The 24,117-nt window shown below is 40.3% G+C and overlaps 1 protein-coding gene across 3 annotated transcripts in view; it reads right to left on the bottom strand.

Annotated features, from left to right (window-relative positions):
• ATP6V1H (ATPase H+ transporting V1 subunit H) overlaps positions 1–24,117 on the bottom strand; it is an 87,288-nt gene that overhangs the window by 35,357 nt on the left and 27,814 nt on the right. For 2 of the 3 annotated variants that reach the window (XM_073331151.2, XM_073331153.2), the window contains exons 7-11: positions 18,885–18,938; positions 14,298–14,395; positions 9,001–9,193; positions 5,472–5,650; positions 4,064–4,189 (exon numbers count right to left, since the gene is read on the bottom strand). In XM_073331151.2, the coding sequence (XP_073187252.1) occupies positions 4,064–4,189; positions 5,472–5,650; positions 9,001–9,193; positions 14,298–14,395; positions 18,885–18,938 (650 nt within the window). The remainder of the gene's footprint in view (positions 1–4,063; positions 4,190–5,471; positions 5,651–9,000; positions 9,194–14,297; positions 14,396–18,884; positions 18,939–24,117) is intronic. The other variant, XM_073331152.2, reaches the window with a different exon arrangement.

Raw genomic sequence — 24,117 nt, 5'->3', positions numbered from 1 at the left:
AAGATGGTCCACTTTTACAATTTATTTTATGTGTTCACTGCCATTGCAGTGGGACAGGAACAGAGCACTTGTGTAGTAGGTCACAGTATTTTGAAACTTCTGCTGTAACAACCAGAAAAGACAAAGATTACTGACTGGCATGAAGATGATAACGTGGAAACTGTTTCTGAACAACTTGTAAGGTTCCCCTCCCTATTTGCTTATCTGCAAGATAACGTATTATCCTAGTATAGGCACAATCATCACTGGCTGGATGAAGGTTAGGGGTGGGAATTTAAGTCTCTTTCTTCCCCCATCCCCAGGTTCCGAAATACAAATTATAAAAGACGCTTGGATGAGCAGCTCATGCTATACTGAAGATAGTCATGTTACCGATGAGGTTTAGGAAGTGTCTTGGATTGTGTGTGAAAGCGAGTGTATGGAGTTGATATACCCTATAGCAAGAGAAGGAGCCTAGAAGCTTGCATATAATCTGCTACAATGATCAGAAAGTAGCATAAAATAAACTTGTAACAGCAAAAACAGCTTGGTATTGAACAGACTTTCCATATGTACATTCCAAATATTTTCAAATTCACTTACAAACAGCCATTTTTTTCACTTTGGTGAAACCCCATTTTTTGTTTTAACGAAATTATCCTATGCTAAAAACACAAGTATTATTCTATCATTCAAAGGTACATATAGAAAATTTCAGATTGACCCAAAATCAACTGTTTTAATCCCTAATCTTTCACCTTCAATCTATCCACCCTTCCTGCCCTCCCTTACCCCCACCCTCCAAAAAATAAAGAAGTCTGGGAAACAGACAGACTTTGCTGACAGTGAACATATACTGCAGACTTGGGCTCTGTTGAACCAAAGGGTGTGGCAAAAATTCCAGAACTAAGGATCCATACTAAGAATTCCCTGCCCTCATGTCCCAGTATATATAAATAAGGTCTGTAAACTCACATAAGTAAGACAAAATGGAGGTCAAGAATAAATCATGCCAAACCAACCAAATTTCCTTCTTTGAGAGGATTACTGATAAACTAGTGGATGGCTGGGAAGAATATATCTTGATTTTAGTAAAGCTTTTGATAGTGTCCCCACATGACATTCTCACACACAACCCAAGGAAATGCTGTGTAGATGAAATTACTGTAAGGTGGGTGCATCCCTAATTGAAAAACGATACTCAAAGAGTAGTTATCAATGGTTCGGTGTCAAACTGTGAGGGCATCTAATGGGATCCTGCAAGGGTTTGTGCTATTCAATGGTTTTCAATAATGACTTGGATGATGGAGTGGAGAGTATGTTTGTAAAAACTGTAGTGATACCAAGCTAGAAGGGATTGCAAGCACTTTGGAGGACAGAATTAGAATACAAAAGGACCCTGATAAATTGGAGAACTGGCCTGAAATTAACAAGCTAAAATTCAATAAAGATAAGTAGGAAGGAAAAATCAAGTGCACAAATACAAAATGGGGACTCAACTGGCTAAGCAGCAGTACTACAGAAAAGGATTTGGGGGTTAGAGTTGGTCATAAATTGACTATGCGCCAGTAGCATGATACAGTTGCAAAAAAGCCAAACATTCTGGGGTGTATTAACAAGAGTGACGTAAGTTCAGCAGGAGGTAACTGTTCCACTCTATTCAGTACTGGTGAGGCCCCAGCTGGAGTATTGTGTCCAGTTTTGGATAGCACACTAAGAAAGATGTGGACAAACTGGAGAGTCCAGAGGAAAGCAACAAAAATGATGAAAGGTTAAAAACTACAGGCATGTTAATATCCTGAGAAAAGACAACTGCTAATGGTCTTCAAAAATGTTAAGGGCTGTGATAAAGGGGACTGTGATCAATTGTTCTCTGTGTCCACTGGAGGTAGGACCAGAAGTACTTGGCTTAAACTGAAGCCAGGGAGATTTAGGTTAGATATTAGGAAAAACTTTCAACTATAAAGGATAGTCAAGTGCTGGAATAGCTTACAAAGGAAGGTTGTGGAATCCCAGCACTGGAGGTTTTAAAGAACATGTTAGACAAAATACCTGTCAGGGATAGTCTGTCTTAATCTTGCATCAGTACAGGGAGATTGAAGTCCCTTCCAGCCCTACATTTCCATGATCCTATGAAAACCTACATCTTTAATTGCACCCAGAAATGAACTGAAAACCAGTCCACCCTGTGAAGGATAGGGGCAGTGTACCCTGTATCAAGCACCACTAAAAGCAGGCTTCTGTACCTCATTATGTGCCACCAAAATTTCAAAGTGGTCTTCAGGAGTAGCCTACATCCAAAAGAAATAGCCACAGCTTTTTAGCCTTTAGCACACTGAGAAAAATAGCCACTGCTGCTATTGGACATCCAGAAATAACACTTTAGTATCACAGTAATGAGCGTGGCATGAAAAAAACAAATAGAGCCAGGAGGACAAATGAGAGTAATTCTGGTTTGCAATCCTGAGCAACAGAAAGGTAAGCAAAAATCTCCCATTTCCTCAGTGTCCTTCTCCCATACTTCTATCATGTCTAGGTTCGCTTGCTAGCTCCTATCCAGGCCACAATCTCAAGTAGTCACCAAGACAGCAGATCAACTGGACTGTGCAGTGGATGGAAGATGTAAAGTTGGAGGTCTTCTACACAATAAAGGCACCACAGGCCACACCACCTTGCTAGCACCCTTCCCCCCAACAGACTGACATGCAGACTGAAAAGGGTTTGTTCATTGAGATACTGGGGTCTTTCCTCCGGAAAAAGCTATGCACTGAAAAAGCTTCCAAAGAGGAACTCAAGGTTTTGCTGGCCATCATTTAAGAGAAGCACTGCTTTAAATTATTGAGCATAGCCCAAGGCACTCCCTGAGCACTACCAGAACCTCAGCGAGAGACTTTCTGCAACTCAAGCAGATGACTCCTAGTTATTATTCTGCTTCCTCAAAGATTGAGGCTCTAGTCCGATTCTGAGCAGTCTTACCCAAAGCAGAGTGAAAATTTGCCCTGGCATGAAACACTGGTATCTATCTGCAAGTGAGTCAAGACACTACAGACACCAACCTGCCTACCACTGGGAACAGTTCTGCTGATTGGGACTTTGCCTCCAGCACAGGATCAACAAAGAAACGACCACTTGCACAGCCATTGTTAGATTTCACAACTTGGCCAGGCTCACACCATGCCTTCTATTTTAGCATCATGTACTCTAGTTATCTCCCTGCTTTAAATGTTGCAATCCAGATTTATACAACATTGACAAGGAGGAACAAATTAGAAGGGGCACTTTGACACCACTCTGTCAATGGTAAAGGACACGCAATCAAAATGATTGACTAGGCAACTAACAGAGCATTCACAGCTATCTAAAAATCCAACTTTGTCAATTGGCTTCTTAAAGCCAGCCAATAAAATAGATGGAGCTAAGGGCCTATCAAGAAAGGTGGGCTCCAACCTCAAAATAGTGCAAGTCCTTGTCACATACAGACAAGGACCAATAGCTGCACTATTCAATCCCACCTCAAAAACTAGATCAAGAGCGTAGAGTGTAACACATTGAGCCAGAATAATTGAGCCAGCCACACAGAATAATCCCACATCTGTAATGATATCCTCAGCCTCATCACCAAAAAAAGGTATTTGGAAGACTGATGGAATGCCTGACAAAATTTTAACTATGGTATGGTGCAGTCAGACTTTTGGACTGTATTAGCTGGTATTTCTTTAAGTGTATTTAACTGAAATAGTTTAAAAGCCATCATGTGTGATACTGCAAGTGAGTTAGGATGAATTTTGAATATTTTCTCTATTACATAATCAACCAAAGTACCTGGTTCAGTTAATAAAAAACAAGCAATTCAACTTCTGAGCAGATGATTCCCACTGTCAAAAAGCCATACACTTTAAACAGTAATATGTTCTGACCTTCTCTTCTCCCTAGGTAATGTTTCTACAAAATTAAATTACAGCACTTATTGCTCATGTTGAAATAAATACCATAGTACACATGGTTTAAATTTGAACACTGAAAATATACTTTAAAGAACAGTGTGAAGAGAGAATCAGAAGTTTATGAAAACTAAAGAACTTACTTCAATAGCTCGTAATTCTTTTCATTTAATCTCACAGCATTCTCTCGCCAAAATTTCTCAGATTTGTGTACAGGACTCCATTCCAATCTTCCTGACTTGAGCTCAGAACTGTACTCATCAAATGAACTAGAGTGCAAAAAACATACGGTGAAACACTAGTTTCCCATGAACGGGCCTTTAACAGTACATCAGAAGCTCTACTCCTTGAGAGACCCTAGGATTTGTTATGACAAACTTGAACGTCACAGTTCTTTACAAATCTGTATCAAAATTCTGATTTGGATAAGTTGCTTAAAAACATTGGTGGAACATCCTTAGGCAACATGAAAGTAAGCACAGGTTGAGGGGAGGGGAAGAATCTCTTTTGAAGTCCTCTCACTTGGACCACTTCAGAAACTTAAGATTTAGGCCTAATCTACACCAGAAAATTAAGCAGGCACAACTACATTGCTCTGGGGTGTGAAAAAAATCCATACCCAAGTGGCATAGTTAAGCCAACCAAGTCCTTGTGTAGGCAGCACTAGTCGACAGAAGAATTCTTCCACTAACCTAGCTACTGCCTCTCAGGGAGATTGATTACCGATGCCGATGGAAGAACCCCTCCCATCAGCGTAGGCAGTGTTTACACTGAAGCGCCCCCACAGCAGTGGAGCTGCGCCACTGTAACGTTTTAAGTGTTCACAAGCGCTTAGTTGCAGGGTTCAGAAAGAAAAAGGAGAACTAGTGGCACCTTAGCGACTAACCAAGTTAGAAAAGGCATTCTCCCCAGACGTATACTTACTTTTACACAGAACGTGATCTTAAATTTACTGATCTGAAATATAAAGTGTTTTACAAACTATCTGACAATCCCATTTTATTAATAAGTGAACTGTGCTCCTAAATGTGGGATTCCAGATCCCAAGAAGAAAATCGGTTAACAGTACACATTTAGAGAGAGAGCTAAACTGCTTTGTGCACTTGTTAGCAGTTACTAAAGTCTAAAAAGGAATTCCTCTGACCAGGGGCCCAACTTAGAGATACAAGCTGTAGTCTGAATTATACATCCAGCGCAAGTTGGGATAAATGACTCACTAGTGTACTCATGTTCATTTGGCATTCTATGGGTCTACATGAAGTTTCATATTTTGTAAGTATCGAATTCGGCTCCAGTGCAGCAGATGCAACTCTTGTTGAAAACCCTGCCCTTAAAGTGTCAGTTAAGAAGCATGTGTGCATAAGCATAGTAGATTTTTCTAGTCAGATATATGACAGACATCCAGTTAGAAACTGGATCTTTCATATACTGTTGGGAAGATATGATATACCAGAACACCACCAGCATATCTACTATTTTCTGTTTTAAAATCAAAAAGTTTGCCAGTATTTCAAGTGACACAGGTTTAAAAACTCATACTATAAAATATACCTAAGATCCTGGACACTCTCGCCAAGTTTTTCCAGTAGAAACTTAATATCCTCACTTATGTCTTCATCATCATATTTCTGCTGATCCAAGTTCTCTAATTGCTTCAGAATTTTGCATTGGATCATAGCGAGAGCATACTCTTGGCGAGTTTCTCTTTCAGTAGATTTTTCTAAAAGATTCTGGAAGAAAAAAAAGGTAAAAGTTGAATGTAAATCTTTTACAGTTTAAAAATACTAGTATTTATTACAGATTTATCTTTCTGCAAATATCCTCTAAGATTAATTTGAATTATGCAAGTTTCATCAATAGTGTTAATCATTTATTAAAAGGCTTGCTTGAGAGGGCAATATTATGAGCTGACAAGGATTCCAACATATTTTGGCCCTAATTTTCACTTAGGTTAGTACAATTACATGCTCAAGACTGCCTGTCCAACAACATGAAAGTGACCAGTTTATATTAGTTCCTATATAACTTCCTATATCAAGAGTAATATAACACTTTAGAAAACTAAAGACAGGCCTTGCAATGCACAGTTCACATCTGAATCTAGAGGCCAACTTCCTCAAAGTCTGGGCACATTCAGATCAGGGATTTTAGTTCAAGCCCATCTCTATTAGTAAGAAGAGTGCTGGCATAAGCACATAGTGCAGCAGCCAGTGATTTCATTGACTCCCACTATCAGTTCATTACCTTTCATTCAATTTAATCAGGTTCAAATTATACTATTCAATCAAAGCCTGTCACTTTTTACTCTGATAATGCACGTTATCGACATAAAAAAGCCTCAGTGAACAACAGCCATGTTCATATGAATAAGTCATAATATCTTTCAAGAGCAAGTAATTACCTGGAGAGAGAGAAGTAACTGGACCACTAATTTAATGTATGCACTGTTGTACGTGTGCAGATCCCAGGACATTAGAGAGACAAGGTGGATGAGGTAATATCTTTTATTGGACCTGAAAAGCTCTGTGTAAACTCAAAAACTTCTCTCTCACCAACAGACATCGGTCCAGTAATTCAGTGACTTTTCTACTGTAATGTTTCTCAATACTTTGCTTAAAGATAAGCATGTGAGGTTTATATTTGGGGTTCCTTCAAAATTCCTAAACAAGTAGGAAGGTAAAACATGGTCAATGAGTAATATTCCCTTTAAATATGACAATGGAACGTTTTTTAATTACTCTCAGGTTCTATTGCTGTCTTCTACAGCCAAGCACAACCGAACTGGCTGAAATGGGGGACAAGGTACTTCCACACCCTCCAATTTCATAACCGATCATCCTTTACATCCCAACAGCCAAAGGAGTGTCTAGGCACAGGTGGTCAATGCAATTCAATATAAATTTAATTTATTTCCAATACTTTCTTCCCCAACTTCTACAAATCCCAGGCTTTAGGTTATGTGTGATACTTTATAGCTCTCCAATTTGCAAAAGCTCAATTTTGCAATCAGAAATACCAGAACTGCTGAAGACACACAACGAATTATGGACAAGAGGTTGTATTTAATTTATGCAGCCCTATAATTGTCAGCAGCGTCCAGGTTTGCAAGAAGACACTATCTGCTGAAAAAAGACAGTGTTACTTTGATATATGAAGACTGGGTGACTGTACATTTCAATTATTAAAAGAGAAGATTAGATTTAAACATGTTTAAAAGAAGTAAATTTTTTAACTTTCTGCCTGAGCCAGAGAAAGGATTATAGCTGCTAAAGAAGAGTTTATTTCTGCGGGTCACTAGCATGGATTAGTCTAAAAGTCAGAAACAGGAGCTCCTTTTCTGGTATATTAACCATTCAAGGATAAAGAGACTCGGTGGGTCAATAGATGGTACTGCCTCTGGAGTACCCCCTCCCCGACCAGTACATTATTCTAAGAAAGGTGGGAGTAAATCCCACTAAAAAGGTGGGGAAAACATTTTAGAATGTTCTTTCCAGGACATTCGAATGTAACTCTCCATCCGCTCTAGGCTAGATAGCAGTAAAAATCTAGCAAGTTACCACAACAAAACGCAGGTTGCTATGGAACTGGTGAAGCAGAAGTTTTCATGCACATAGTGGGCAACTCACGTTACCACTATGTATCTTAATGTACTTTTTTTACTTTATATCCTAGAGCTCTTTAAGGAAGATTCACAAAAACTCCAAACATGCAGTTCCTGGAGGCAAAGGTATGTTACTAGACAGCTAGCATAGACGGAACATTCTTCTCCCATCCAGACCTAGAGACAGAGGTGGAGAGAATCCAGTGTGAACCCTCTCTGCAAAAACAACAAAAATGGAGGTTTCAGGAAATACCTAGCTGCCACAGAGAAGACTATGACCAGGAAGCAGATTCCCATATTTTGAGTTTCTCTGCCCAGTGGCCCTAGCACATTTGGGGTTCAAGGTCCAACAAGCTTCAATTTGGGTGTGCAACCTAGAGATGATACATTCACACACCATTGTGGTAGGGAGAAAATAATTTGGTAGGTGGACGGGTTTGCTGGGATGGTTATGAAGACCAGAAAGTTGCCTTTTAACAAGTACAAAAGTGCAATAAATATCACTGCTGAAATGCATAGCTTGCCATTTAAGTTCCATACTCCACAAGTTTTAAATTCTTATAAAAAAGATTAGGAAGGCTGAAACTCATAATGAAAATTACATCCTTGTCAGGTTTCAAGTTTCCAAATACAGTAATTACACTGGAGCCCAGCCAAAACACGTACAACTGTAGTTCTTTCCATAAAAAGGAAGTTTCCCATGTCCCCACCATCCTCCCTCAACTAGCCATTTTAATTCCCTATACTAGATACATGACCACATGCACATAAAACGTCCAATGCGTGGGCGCAAGAAGGGATGACACATACAAACCCGAGTCTGTGTGTGCGCGCGCGCACAAAGATTCAGGAGGCCACAATGCTTTGGTATTCTAGAACATCTTGATAGGATCTGTCATTTTCAGATTTTACTGATATAATATTGCAGCAGAAGTCAACTAGTCAGTGCTCTTATGTGGACATCTCATCCCAACATACATTACACTATCTATGCTTACACTAGTCATGCAAAGTTTCTCCTCAGAAAGCTTTGTTTTGGACACATACATAAAATCATTTTCTGTCAATCACAACAAAAGGATGGTGAGTAGGTTTTCTGCCTGAGCTGGTACATTTTTATGAAATATCTGCAAGGCCAGTTTACCCATTTACTAAGTGTTAAAGGGTGTAATTCTTGTGTTTTATAACCAATTGCTGCAGCAGCTTTTTTTTTAAATAAATTCTGTAAAAAGGATTATTTAACAGAATATAGAGGAACAATGAACATTCATATTGGGATCTGCCAGTTCAAAAAGGCGCAGAAAGCTGCATGTCTTTTTCCTACAAAAAATCCACATATTAACTCTGGCTCTGGAAGGAAAGCCAGAGTTAATGTGGACTACACATCCAATCCAGCATGCCTGGAAATAATCTATGGAAGCACTTCGGTGAGAGACAAAACCACGTAAACCCACTACAATTACAGTCAACTTTACTTACCCGAAACGCTGCAAGGATTATTCTAGTTACTTTCTCTTTGACAGATTCTTGGAGAATGTCAGACAGAACTGGAACAATATTATATCGACGCAGATATTCACACATTTGAGGACTGAATGCCAACAGCCATACGGAGAAAATCATCTGATACTGGAGCTGGAAGCCACATTTGTTACTCAGGACTCCCATGATACTGAAAGATATAATTTACATAGGTAGTAGTGCAAATGTTTCATAATGGGCAAGTGCCCTGTGTATATCACCCTGAACATGTAAGATTTTCTTTAAATTAATGTTTGCAAGAGAGCTCATTGGCAAAAGCTATGAGTTTTACGTACACAACTAAGGACTGGATGAAACCAGTACTTCATGATGCCCAGCACTTGCACTTATGTGTTCAGCCTAATCTCTTTATTCAGATAAGTTTTCATTTTTAACAGGTTACATTTCCAAGGCTTAGGGTTGCAAAGAACGCTTTCAAATATGCAGTACTGTCTGTTTTCAGATTAACGGCCAATATGTGACGAGAGTAATCTAGTGAATGTTAATGTAATTAACATACTATGAAATGTTAAGGGAGATTAGAGAAGCTATCAAAATAAAGAACTCAATAATAGTGGGGGATTTCAATTATCCCCATATTAACTGGGTACATGTCACCTCAGTACAAAATGCAGAGACAAAATTTCTCGATACCTTAAATGACTACTTCTTGGAGCAGCTGGTACAAGAACCCACAACAGGAGAGGCAATTCTTGATCTAGTCCTAAGTGGAGCGCAGGATCTGGTCCAAAAGATAACTATAACAGGACCTGTCAAGGTTCCTTCCCCACTCTGAGCTCTAGGGTACAGATGTGGGGACGTGCATGAAAGACCCCCTAAGCTTATTCTTACTAGCTTCAGTTAAAAACTTCCCCAAGGTACAAACTTTTACCTTTTGTCCTTGAACCTTTAAGCTGCCACCACCAAAGTGTCTAACAAAAATAACAGGGGAAGGACCCACTTGGAAACGTCTCCTCCCCAAAATATCCCCCCAAGCACTTCCTGGGGAAGGCTTGAAAAAATCCTCACCAATTTGCACAGGTGAACACACACCCAAACCCTTGGATCTTAAGAACAATGAAAAAGCAATCAGGTTCTTAAAAGAGAATTTTAATTAAAGAAAAAGTAAAAGAAAAACCTCTGTAAAATCAGGAAGGGAAATACCTTACAGGGTAATCAGATTCAAAACACAGAGAATCCCTCTAGGCAAAACCTTAAGTTACAAAAAGATAAAAAAACAGGAATATACATTCCATTCAGCCCCACTTATTTTCTCAGCCATTTAAACAAAACAGAATCTAGCATATATCTAACTAGATTGCTTATTAACTCTTTACAGGAGTTCTGACCTGCATTCCTGCTCTGGTCCCGGCAAAAGCATCACATGGCCAGAGAGAGCCCTCTGTTTCCCCCACCTCCAGCTTTGAAAGTATCTTGTCTCCTCATTGGTCATTTTGGTCAGGTGCCAGAGAGGTTATCTCAGCTTCTTAACCCTTTACAGGTGAAAGGGTTTTTCCTCTGGCCAGGAGGGATGTAAAGGTGTTTATCCTTCCCTTTATATTTATGACAGGACCACGTGGAAATAGTGACCATAATATAATAACATTTAACATTCCTGTGGTGGGAAGAACACTTAAGCAGGCCAACACTGTGGCATTTAATTTCAGAAAGTGGAACTATGCAAAAATGAGGAGGTTAGTTAAACAGAAATTAAGAAATACAGTGACTAGAGTGAAATCCCTGCAAGCTGCATGGACACTTTTCAAAGACACCATAAGAGAGGCCCAACTTAAATGTATACCCCAAATTTAAAAACACAGTAAAAGAACTAAAAAAGAGCCACCAGGGCTTAATCACCATGTAAAAGAAGCAGAGAGAGATAAAAAGGCATCTTTTAAAAAATGGAAGTCAACTCCTAGTGAAGTAAATAGAAAGGATCATTAACACTGCCAAATTAAGTGTAAAAATGTAATAAGAAAAGCCAAAAAGGAGTTTGAAGAACAGCTAGCGAAAAACTCAAAAGGTAACAACAAATTTTTTTTTAAGTGCATCAGAAGCAGGAAGACTGCTAAACAACCAGTGGGGTCCCTGGACGATCAAGATACAAAAGGAGCGCTTAAAGATGACAAAGTCATTGTGGAGAAACTAAATGAATTCTTTGCTTCAGTCTTCACGGCTGAGGATGTTAGGGAGATTCCCAAACCTGAGCCATCTTTTGTAGGTGACAAATCTGAGGAATTGTCACAGATTGAAGTGTCACTAGAGGAGGTTTTGGAATTAATTGAGAAACTTCACAGTAACAAGTCACCGCGACCAGATGGCATTCACCGAAGAGTTCTGAAAGAACTCAAATGTGAAATTGCTGAACTACTAACTGTGATTTGTAACCTTCCCTTTAAATCAGCTTCTGTACCCAATGACTGGAAGATAGCTAATGTAACGCCAATGTTTAAAAAGGGCTCTAGAGGTGATGCCAGCAATTACAGACAGGTAAGTCTAATGTCAGTACTGGGCAAATCAGTTGAAACAATAATAAAGAATAAAGTTGTCAGACACATAGAACAACATAAATTGTTGCGCAAAAGTCAACATGGTTTCCGTAAAGGGAAATCATGTCTTACTAATCTATTGGAGTTCTCTGAAGGAGTCAACAAACATGTGAACAAGTAGGATCCAGTGGGCATAGTGTACTTAGATTTCCATAAAGCCTTTGACAAGGTCCCTCACCAAAGGCTCTTACATAAATTAAGTTGTCATGGGATAAGAGGGAAGATCCTTTCATGGATTGAGAACTAGTTAAAAGACAGGGAAACAAAGGGTAGAAATAAATGGTAAATTTTCAAAATGGAGAGGGGTAACTAGGGATGTTCCCCAAGGGTCAGTCCTAGGACCGATCCTGTTCAACTTATTCATAAATGATCTGGAGAAAGGGGTAAACAGTGAGGTGGCAAAGTTTACAGACAATACTAAACTGCTCATGATAGTTAAGACCAAAGCAGACTTAAGAACTTCAAAAAGATCTCACAAAACTAAGTGATTGGGCAACAAAATGGCAAATGAAATTTAATGTGGATAAATGTAAAGTAATGCACATTGGAAAAAATAACCCCAACCATACATACAATATGATGGAGGCTAATTTAGCTACAACTAATCAGGAAAGATCTTGGAGTCATCGTGGATAGTCCTCTGAAGAGGTCCACGCAGTGTGCAGCGGCAGTCCAAAAAGCAAACAGGACGTTAGGAATCATTAAAAAAGGGATAGAGAATAAGAAGGAGAATATCTTATTGCCCTTCTGTAAATCCATGGTACACCCACATTTTGAATACTACATACAGATGTGGCCTCCTCATCTCAAAAAAGATATACTGGCATTAGAAAAGGTTCAGAAAAGGGCAACTAAATGATTAGGGGTTTGGCACAGGTCCCAGATGAGGAGAGATTAAAGAGGCTAGGACTTTTCAGCTTGGAAATGAGGAGACTAAGGGGGGATATGATAAAGGTATATAAAATCATGAGTGGTGTGGAGAAAGTGAATAAGGAAAAGTTATTTAGTTGTTCCCATAGTATAAGAACTAGGGGCCACCTAATGAAATTAATGGGTAGCAGGTTTAAAACAAATAAAAGGAAGTTCTTCTTCACTCAGCGCACAGTCAACCTGTGGAACTCCTTGCCTGAGGAGGTTGTGAAGGCTAGGACTATAACAGGGTTTAAAAGAGAACTAGATAAATTCATGGAGGTTAAGTCCATTAATGGCTATTAGCCAGGATGGGTAAGGAATGGTGTCCCTAGCCTCTATTTGTCAGAGGGTGGAGACAGATGGCGGGATGACTTGATCATTACCTGTTAGGTTCACTCCCTCTGGGGCACCTGACATTGGCCACTGTCGGCAGACAGGATACTGGGCTAGATGGACCTTTGGTCTGACCCAGTATGGCCACTCCTATGTGCTTCATTGTCATTTTAGGAAACACTTGCAGCTACTCTGGAATTGCAGTATGGAGTTGGAGAGTGGGCAGAGAGCAGAGTAAGACCATTTTCTTCCGATGCCCCTAGTCTCATCTTGGAATGTAACAATTTAAATACGATGTATGCAAAATGCAAACTAATGTACACACCATTTACGATGAGCCTTCTAAAAGCAGCCCGTAATCAGAGTCATGCCAGGTCATGAAAGTCACAAATACATATCACCAAGCATTAGATGGGACTATGACAAGAGTAATATATCTGCTAAACAGAGCTTTCATTTGCGTGTAAAAAAAACAAGTAGAGCTGCTCAAAAGCGTTTAGATAATACAGTTTTTGATGGAAAACTGTAATTTGATAAAGACAAGATGTTGTGTGAATATTTTAATTTAATAATTTTTTGTAAAATTTTGACAAGTGCTTCATTTCAACGAAGTCAAAGCACTTTGTTTCAACTTTATTATTTTGGCTTTTAAATTTTATTATAGTTTATTACTGTATATTATTTGAAAGACACATGTCCTTTTAATAAGGTCATTGTGCATCATGTTGATATTTCCAAAACAATTTTTTTCAGAATTTTCATTTCACTGGAAATTGATTTTTTGAACCACTTCAAAACAAAAGGAAATTTTGAAGTGTCAGAATTTCCCACAGAATGAAAATATTGAGTTTCAATCAGCTCTAATAACAAGTCACTTACAATACAGAGACTTACATAGTGATCTTTTCCAAGTAAGGCCAGTGATAAGTTTCTGAACTCACGCACAACTATTTATTCCTCTTTGAAAGAAATTTACAGAGTTTGGGTAGAAAGTGATCTACCAAAAACACTACATAATAAAATGGAGCTATAATTCCAGAAAGTATCACTCTTCAACAAAACTTACATTAAAGATTACTGCAAGTTTCTACTGGACCTTCAATTTTTATTTAATCTGTTTTCAATAACCTGCAGTATATCAGTCTCATATATAACAAACCCCCTGCATGGTGCTCTAACCTTTAAGACAAATAGCTCTGATCACCTTTAAGTTATTAACAGAACAATACTTTATGAAGCCCTGAATAGTTATATGACTATTTTTCAGCTCATTTGTTTGCATGCATACGTTACTATATGAGCACAAATAAGAATTTCAGGCTCAAATACTATGGCTACAAGTAAGGAAGGTTTGAAAATTAAGCCTGAAGAGTTGAATTTTAAGGAAGGTCATTTGGGGAATAGCCTATTGTGCATGTTTGAAATGTAACTATTCCTGTATAGAGTAAGTAATATACTCACCAGTTTACCCCATCTGCTTCTACCCATGCAAAACGATATTCATTGACCCTGAGCATCAACTGCAGGCATCCAGCCACACACTGTACATATTGGGAACTCTAAAGTGGAAACAAGAACACCACCCTTATTTTAAGATGATTAAGGCACTAAATAGTGTTGAAATTTTGTACAAAATTTCAGTAGGCCAGAAATTGAATCACAATATTTTTCCTGTTCTGGACACTAGCTTCCATAATATCTGTAAAGGTTCTGGTTTTGTCTCCATACACCAGTGTTTCCTGAACTGTTCAACACAATTTCTGTAAGGGGTTACAGAAAAAAAAAATTAACACAAATGTGAATTTTTGGAAGAAATCTTCAATACATTGAAAGTTTTTTTTCTAAAACATGGATATAATATATGTCCTGCAATGGTGTGTCCATAATTCAGTCTAAACTAGTGCAGGAGAAGAATGTGTGCAACTGGATGCTAGTAGAAGCTCTAGCAAAAATATTAAACCTGTACTCGTGATTGGATTTGCTTTATGAAAGCGTTCAAGCACCATTGAAAAACAGAGGCAAGTACTCATACACACAGGAACGTGCTTCACTGTTTCATACACCTCCAAATTTTTCTGCTAAGAAAATGCTTGGAAACCTGTGCAAGTCCTTTGAAAGGTTATTGAATTTCTGACTTCATGAATTGCAGCTTGAGATGATTACCTTCACCACCAGCTTCTTTCACAATGAAGTGGGGTGGCTCTCAGGAGGTGAAGTGCTAATCAGCCTCTTCGTATTAAGAAATGAAGATTTTTGTGAACAATCATTAATATCTCTTGGGTAGTACATTAATACTACTTTGCTGGTATTGACACTTGATTCCATGGTAGAAAATGAATATTCCGTCAATGCAAACAAGGTAGAAACATTCATTGGAAAGCTTGAAAATTTGTCTTCCAACGTGTAGAGAGGAAGAATGGAGTTCCCTTTTTTCCCCCCAATATGAAGGGAACTGCAGTGTCAGTCAGGAATAATTCAGTGTTTGAGCAACTTCAGATTCAGCTGCAGAACTATTATTAAAAGCTTGCATTAAAGAAAGATGTGGATCACTAACCACCTTCCACCCAGACCACTGAGTCTGCAGCACCAGCAGGCCATTGAGACACAAAAGTCTGGAAGTTGCTCTCTAGCGAGGATCTGAGAAAACAGTCTGTAAAGGAATACCACCTTGCTCTTATTGAAACTTTGAATGTTCTCATCTTCTTACCTTTGTGATTTTCAAGTGTTATTAGAAGTTCCTTCATATGATGGAGATATAGAACATAAATCCCCATACTTCAGAAAATCTAAGCAGTAATCAAACAATGATGGTGGAATACAGAATATTGCCACAGCTTTGGCAGCTAACAGGATTTCTTACAAAAGGCAGATTTCCTGGAAAATCAAGAACTCTAATTGTAATCTTAGCTCTGTCACAGAACTGCTCTAAGTCATTGGATATAAATTTATAAACCCCAGGGCAGAGATTAGAGTGAGAAAAGAACACAAGGCACCGCTTCCCACAGCTCCCATTGGCCAGGAATGGCGAACCGCGACCAGTGGGAGCTGTGGGGCTCCATGCCTGCAGATGCTCCAGATAAACAAACTGGCCCGGCCCGCCAGCAGTCTCCCCCAACGGGCCAGGTGCCAAAGGTTGCTGACCCCTCCTCTAAAACATCATGGTGGATCAGCAACATTGTAGAAGGTCAAGAATTTCAAACACTTAAAGGAGGAAAGAAATGTTAAGACAAGTCCTGGATGAAATGAAAAGGTAAGAGACAATAAGAGATGGTTATGCTGTTCCACAAGAACTGCAAATGAATTCGTTCCCCCTCCACCTTTATATAATCAGAAACTGAAGACCACACAGTGATAATTAACAAGGACATTTATTTCAATAGATAGTTATTTGCTTTCATAAATCTTGAAAGTAAAAGGTAACATGGATGGAAGAATCTGCTGTACACAACAAAACTACTATCTCTTGAAACAAATTAACTGTATAAATCTCAAAAATTTTAGTCATTTACCTAAAACATAGGAAGTATCTCTCTATTACTGAAACTAGGAATTGCCAGATCTTTAAAGACACAATCATAAAAGTTATCTCTCAATACTGCTTTCAATTAAAATAAAAACCCCTCATTTTTTATTAGGATGAGCCATAATTTCCTCCTGTCTGTGTAAAAGGCTGTCACTGCACCCTTAACTCATCCTCAGTTTACATACCGAAGGATATGTGGAAGTAAGACTACTCACTGTTCTAAGGCCCTATGACAAAGGGCCATCTGCATAATGGAGACTTGAAACAGCAATATTGCAAAGGAGTGTCTGAGAATGTTTCAATCTCCACTTTTAGACCTTGTCTTAACTAGAAAAAGAAAAGGGGGGTGGGGGGGAAGAATTAAAAAAAAAAAAAGGTATTTAACCCCCTTTAATCTAACCTGCGTTAAAATCTTAATGAAGACAAGGTAAATTGCAGTTTTAACCCACAATAGCAGGTAACTGTGACCAGTTAACATGCATTAAAAACAAGATACTTTGTCTTCACTAACCCAAATTAACAATCTAGTGAATACAAGTTAAAAATACATCTTTTTCCTTAGTGAAGATACTGTTTTACATTTAAAGGAGATGCAGCAACTCCAAGTGTATGCTTATTAATCTCCTAAAAAGCCATCAATGTCTTTAATGTTAACATATTCTTTGGACCCTAAAAATCAAGTGTCAAACTGTTTATCCTGCCACAGCTTTTGCCAGAGTAGTGGAGTGAAATTTCTTCACTACGCCACAAGCATAGAGAAAACTGAAGTTATGAGATTCACTTTCACCTGCTACATTGCCCAGTTGCATTCTGAACTGCACTGCCTACATCACACTGAGGAACTGAGTAAAACGTTCCCTTTTAAACCAACTTCATGCTGTTGCTTCCCAGTGTCCAAGGCCGGGGAGACAAGGCGTGGAATTCAGCCCTCCTCCTCAGAACTCAGTTTACTCAAGTAAGAAGGCTTGATAATGCTTAAGAAAGCACTAAACTTTCAAGGGACGTTTTTGTAGCTGCATATTGTAGAGGTTTATCTGGGACGATTTTATATGTACTATTTTCTGCCGTATTCATAATAGGAGACATTAAGGAGACAAAAGCAACTTACCCTCTGAACTTCCTTTACTGCCAGTCAGAGTTTGACACTGAACAGTTAGTATTCAGTTTTTAGTATTTAATTGCCCCTTTCTTTCCCCTTCTCATAACTGGAATGATGTTACCACTGCCAGCTCAATGCAGACGTAATTGTAATATCCTGACTCCATTTGAATTGATAAGCAGAAGCACTAGTGTCCCACACATTTCATTATCAAACAACATTATGCAGCACGTTTTAGATAAATACTTTTGTTTCTTGGTGCCATCGAGTGGCAAAAATGTGTAGTACAGCTTGAAATCAAACTGCGTTCTATAATAATTGCCATCACAAAGACTCTTCAATCAGAACACCTGAACTGTTCATCTGTATGAAATTAAACAGTTATTAACCTATCTGCTGCCCAAGTATGTTGCATTTTGTTAAAAAAAGCAATATAGATTTTAAAGTATTTAATATATTCTTAAGTTCACACAAGTGAATTTGTTTTTTGCAGAGCTATATTTTTGTAATTCAAGAATTTTGATTCAACAGGTACAACATTTTGAACACAGAACAACAAAAAAGCTAAACTGTTTCACTGCATTCTGTAAGGTATAGAAAACAGGACATGTTTCAACCCAATGCAATTTCGAAGAGTGGCTAATAAGCCCTTGAAAAAGTCACATTAAAAAGTCAAAGTTCAGAATTGAAATATTGACTGTTTTTAATCAGCTCACAAAAAAAAAAAAAAAGACATTAAAAGCAAAACTGGATTATTTTGCATTCAGATGTCCCCATTTGTTTTACCTACACTTATGCTTCACTCACTAAGATTTCTGTTTTCAGATCAGAAGATCTAATAATCCACTTTCCTCATCAACTAGAGAAATAAATTATGTTTATACCTAGATTTAAACAGGTATATGCACATTTCTAAAAGCCATCCCCACTAGAGCTATCAATAATGGGGAAGTTGGTTGTAATTCTGCTCTCAGAAGTCAGTAGTATTCCAACAGAGTTCGTGCTCTTAGCTTCCTAGCACAAGACTGGTGGAATTTCCACAGCTCTGAGATTTGACTCCCAGGAGTCATTAGAACCTGGCAGATTCCAAGTCAGGCCACTCATCACAGAGTCTGAATATCCCACTCTGCATGTTCCCATTCATTCCTTTGGGTGCACATGAGGCAGAGGTCCTGAGGTAAACCCACACAAGAAGAAAACAGTATAAAAATAAGCCCCAAGGGGGGAGAAAAATAAATGTAAGGTATAAACATAGGAACACCTTTAAAATCAATTCCCCCTCTCCACCCTATGTAGCTTTTAGGATAGGTTATATAGTCTGGGTCTGTTTAATCCTGACTATCAATTTTAAAAGTTTGGTGAATAATAGAGACTGTTTAATGTTTTAGGAGGCCACTACATTAACAAGTTACAAAGAGATACTCACATCACTGGTTGAGACTGTTCCTGTTTCAATAGCACCCATGGTACCACGAAGTTTCTAGCACAAAAACAAAAATGGTCAGCTTTTCTTGTTAAGGCAACTCTATTGCTATTAAAATAAATGTATGATCAGGATGGTCTCTTAGCCCTACAGTACAACTTGCATGATTTTGTCCAGGCCAGCTGAGTGCCCCAATAGTCACTGTCCTCCACTACTTTCATTTAGAGACTATTCTACAGCTAACCAGATCTGTTGGAAAGTCCTTTCACCTACGATAAAACTGTACCTAGCTAAGTCAATTTCTAATGAGGAAGAAAATCACACTAATTCTACCCTCACAAATCAAGACTACAATAACTGGCAAATAGAGAAGCATCCTCTCACAAGCCAATGTTTTGCAGTATCCCGGTTTACACGAAGGTGGTAAGAACAACAACAGAACAATAATATCCAAGTCGTCCAGGACACTGTTATGAGGTACACTGAAGCGCATTTTCTCCTTTGAGTGCTTGTACATAACACCTATTAGGGTTAGTCTCAGAATGGTGTAAGCAGAAAGACTATAACCCTGCCTTGGATAATATCAATAAATGACAGTGAAATTGCTCGAAACTTCAGGAAGCAAAAGCAAAACTAAGTATAACCCATACACCTTCTGGGTGTGGAGTTCTGTCCCATCTAGTGGCACTGAGATGCCTTAGCCCTGGTCTACACTACAGGGTTAGATCAAATGTAGCCACATTAGGTTGATTTTATAATGAATGTGTCTACACAAGCAACCCCATTCCATCGACCTAAAGGGCTCCTAAAATCAACTTCTGTACACCTCCCGGCGAGGGGAGTTGCACTAAAATGGACCCTCTTGGGTCAAATCTGGGGTAGTGCAGATGCAAATCGACGTTATTGGCCTCTGGGAGCTATCCCAGAGTGCTCCAATGTGACCGCTCTGGATAGCGCTTTCAACTCCAATAAACTAGCCAGGTACACAGGAAAAGCCCTGGGAACTTTTGAATTTCATTTCCTGTTTGGTCAGTGCAGCAAGCTCAGCAGCACAGGTGACCATGCAGTTCCCCCGGAATCGCAAACGAGCTCCAGCATGGACCGAAAGGGAAACACTGGATCTGATTGCTGTATGGGGAGAAGCATCTGTGCAGGCTGAACTCCCATCAAAAAGAAGAAATGAAAATATATATACCAAAAATCACACAGGACATGATGGACAGAGGCTACAACAGGGACACACAGCAGTGCCACGTGAAAGTCAAGGAGCTCAGGCAAGCCTACCAAAAGGTAAAGGAGGCAAACGGTCACTCTGGGTCAGAGCCCTATACATGCCGCTTCTATGATCAGCTGCATGGCATTCTAGGGGGGGACCCTACCGCTACCCCACCACTGTCCATGGACACCTGCAAGGGGGGAGTCCCACCCAACATGGAAGAGGATTTTGTGGAAGAGGAAGAGGAGAATGTGCAACAGACAAGTGGTGAATCCATTCTCCCCGACAGCCAGGACCTTTTCATCACCCTGTAGCCAATACCCTCCCAAGGCAGGATCCCCAACCCTGAAGCCAGAGAAGAGACCTCTGGTGAGTGCACATTTGTAACTACAGTACAGGAATTAAAAGCAATAGTGTTTAATGTTTGATTTGCCCTGAAGACTTGGGATGCATTCGCGGCCAGTACAGCTACTGGAAAAGTCTGCTAACGTGTCTGCGGATGGAGCAGGAATCCTCCAGGGACATCGCCACGAAGCTCTCCTGCAGGTACTCTGAAAGCCTTTGCAGAAGGTTTCTGGGGAGGGCTGCCTTATTTTGTCCTCCACAGTAGGACACTTTACCACACCAAGCCAGTAGCAAGTAGTCTGGAATCACTGCAGCACAAAGCATGGCAGCAAATGGTCCTGGGTTTTGGTCACATGCAAGCAACATTCAGTCTATATCTTTCTGTATTAGCCTCAGGAGAGTGGTATCATTCATGGTCACCTGGTTGAAATAGGGGAATTTTTGTAAGGGAACAGTAAAAGGATCCCATTCATGCTGGGCTGTTTGCGCTTGGCTAAAAGGGATCATCCCTGAGAATAGCCAAGCGGCGGGGGAAGGGATCATCCCAAATAGCCACAAGTAGGGGTAGGGGGGAGGTGTGTGCTACATATCCACCCGAAAATCGCAGCCCCTCCTTTTAAATGGCAAACCCAACCAACATTGCTTGCTATGGGAAAGGAGGGTGCTGCAATTTGAAAACATTCCCACATGTTATGAAGGCGTAAGAAGCTAACCCTGCGTACCCTTTGGCTTACCGTGGCTGCCTGGAAACCAAATTCTGTTGCCCAACCGTGTGTAATGTGTCACCATACCAGCAGGCGCTCAATATAAAAGGCAAAATACAACCTTGTACCTAAAACACATGTGCTGTCTGCTGTGAATTGCTTGATTCATTGTGAAAAAGTCTCCCTTTTGTTCTCAGAAATGTATCATCTTAAATTTTACTCTCCCTTTTTATCCCCCTGTAGGAGCAAATGTCTCTATGCTTCCCCTATCATCTCCATCCCTGAGGTTATCGCAGATTAGAAGGCGGAAAAAACCGCACTCGCGCTGACATGTTTCTGAGCTCATGCAGTCCTCCCGCACTGACAGGGCACAGCTGAATGCATGGAGGCATTCAGTGGCAGAGGCCAGGAAAGCATTTAGTGAGCACGATGAGAAGAGGCAGGATGCAATACTGAGGCTAATGGGGGAGCCAACAGACATGCTCAGGCATCTGGTGGAGCTGCAGGAAAGCCAACAATAGCACAGACCGCCTCTGCATCCACTGTACAACTGCCTGCCCTCCTCCCCAAGTTCTATATCCTCCTCACCCAGCCACTCCACTCCAGAGGATGACCCAAGATTCAAAACAGTTTTGTTTTGAAGTGTGGCTACAACAAAATGTGACCTTGTCCTTCCCTCCTTCCCCATCCCACCCGAGCTACCTTGTCAGTTATCTCACCTTTTTTTTTTTTTTAGAATTAAAAAAGAAAGAATGCATGGTTTCAAAACAATAGTGACTTTATTTCCTTTGCCAGCTGTGATCGAAGTAGGGAGGGTGGTTGGCTTACAGGGAATTAAAATCAACAAAGGGGGCGGGTTTGCAGCAAGGAGAAACACACACAACTGTCACACCGTAGCCTGGCCAGTCATGAAACTGGTTTTCAAAGCCTCTCTGATGCGCAGCACACCTACCTGTGCTCTTTTAATCGCCCTGGTGTCTGGCTACTCAAAACTGGCAGCCAGACGATTTGCCTCAACCTCCCACCCTGCCATAAACGTCTCCCGCTTACTCTCACACGTATTATGGAGCACACAGCAAGCAGTAATAACAATGAAAATATTGGTTGTACTGAGGTCTAACCTAGTCAACAAACAGCACTAGCGAGCTTTTAAATGTCCAAAAGGTACATTCTACCACCATTCTACACTTGCTCAGCCTACAGTTGAACTGCTCCTTACTACTGTCCAAGCTGCCTGCATATGGCTTCATGAGCCATGGGAGCAAGGAGTAGGCTGGGTCCCCAAGGATAACTATCGGCATTTCAACATCCCCAACAGTAATTTTCTGCTCTGGGAAGTAAGTCCCGTCTTGCAGCTGCTCAAACAGCCCGGAGTTCCTAAAGATCCGAGTGTCATGCACCGTTCCCAGCCATCCCACGTTGATGTTGGTGAAACATCCCTTGTGATCCACCAGTGCTTGCAGCACCATTGAGAAGAACTTCTTGCGGTTTATGTACTGTTGGCAAGGTGGTCCAGTGCCAAGATAGGGATATGCGTTCCGCCTATCACCCCACCACAGTTAGGGAAACCCATTGCAGCAAAGCCATCCACTATGGTCTGCACATTGCCCAGTCGCTACCCTTGATAGAAGAACATCAGTGATCGCATTGGCTACTTGAATCACAGCAGTCCCCACTGTAGATTTGCCCACTCCAAATTGATTCCCGACTGACCGGTAGCAGTCGGGCATTGCAAGTTTCCACAGGGCTATCGCCACTCACTTCTCAACTGTCAGGGCAGCTCTCATCTAGGTATTCCTGTGCTTCAGGGTGGGGGAAAGCAACTCACAGAGTTACAGAAAAGTGGCCTTATGCATGCGAAAGTTTCACAGCCACTGGGATTCATTCCATCCCGGTAACACTATGCAGTCCCACCAATCTGTGCCTGTTTGCCTGGCCCAGAATCAGCATTCCACTGTATCAACCAGCCCCACTGCTGCCATGATGTCCCAATTGCCACAGCCCGTGCTTTCAGGAGCGTCTGTGTCCATGTCCTCCTCACAATTGTCTTCATGCTGCCGACTCTTAGCCAGGTTCTGCACATATTGCAGTATAATGTGTGAGGTGTTTACAATGCTTGCAACAGCAGCAGTGAGTTGAGCGGGCTCCATGCTTGCCATGCTATAGCGTCTGCACGGGTAACCCAGGGAAAAAGGTGCAAAATGATTGTCTACAGTTGCTTTCACAGAGGGAGGGAGGGGAGGCTGACAACATGTACCCAAAACCACCCACGACAATATTTTTGCCCCATCAGGTGTTGGGAGCTTAACCCAGAATTCCAATAGCCAGCAGAGACTGCAGGAACTGTGGGATAGCTTCCTACAGTGCACTACTCTCTGATTCGATGCTAGCCATGGTATTGAGGACACACTCCGCCGACTTAATGTGCTTAGTGGGAACATACACAAATCGACTGTATAAAATAGATTTCTAAAAATCAACTTCTATAAAAATTGACCTAATTTCGTAGTGTAGACATATCCAGAGAGAGAGAGAGAGAGAGAGATTAATGTGTTTGCTCTACAGCCTTAGCTAACAGCTGGTTGGCTTTTGGCTTACCCATTAAGCTCCAGGGGTCCCAGATTTGATCCCGCCCGCCAGTGACTGGGTCTGTTGGCGTTACATAAGTAGTCCAAAAGAATCCAATGTGAAGCTATATATTGGCCAAAGGCACTGATGTATTATTTTGACATAATTCAAAGTATCTTCCCTGCCCAGAAGAGCGAGTCAGGATTACTTCCAGACATCACAAAATACATTTCAAAATTTAAAAAGAAGGTGTATTTATAACAATGCTCTTTATATTTCAAACTCAACTGCAAATGATCTAAAAACACTTGAATCAATTTGAAGATATTAAGGCACAGCTCTGAGTTTTTAAAAATAAAGTCACGCTTTTAAGATTCTTGCTTTTATAGAAACCATATGGTAT

The sequence above is a fragment of the Lepidochelys kempii genome, chromosome 2 (genome assembly GCF_965140285.1).
Source record: "Lepidochelys kempii isolate rLepKem1 chromosome 2, rLepKem1.hap1, whole genome shotgun sequence".
In the NCBI taxonomy this organism is placed as follows: domain Eukaryota; kingdom Metazoa; phylum Chordata; order Testudines; family Cheloniidae; genus Lepidochelys; species Lepidochelys kempii.
The sequence above is the reverse complement of the archived record's forward strand: the minus strand, read 5'-3'. Positions and strand labels throughout refer to the sequence as shown.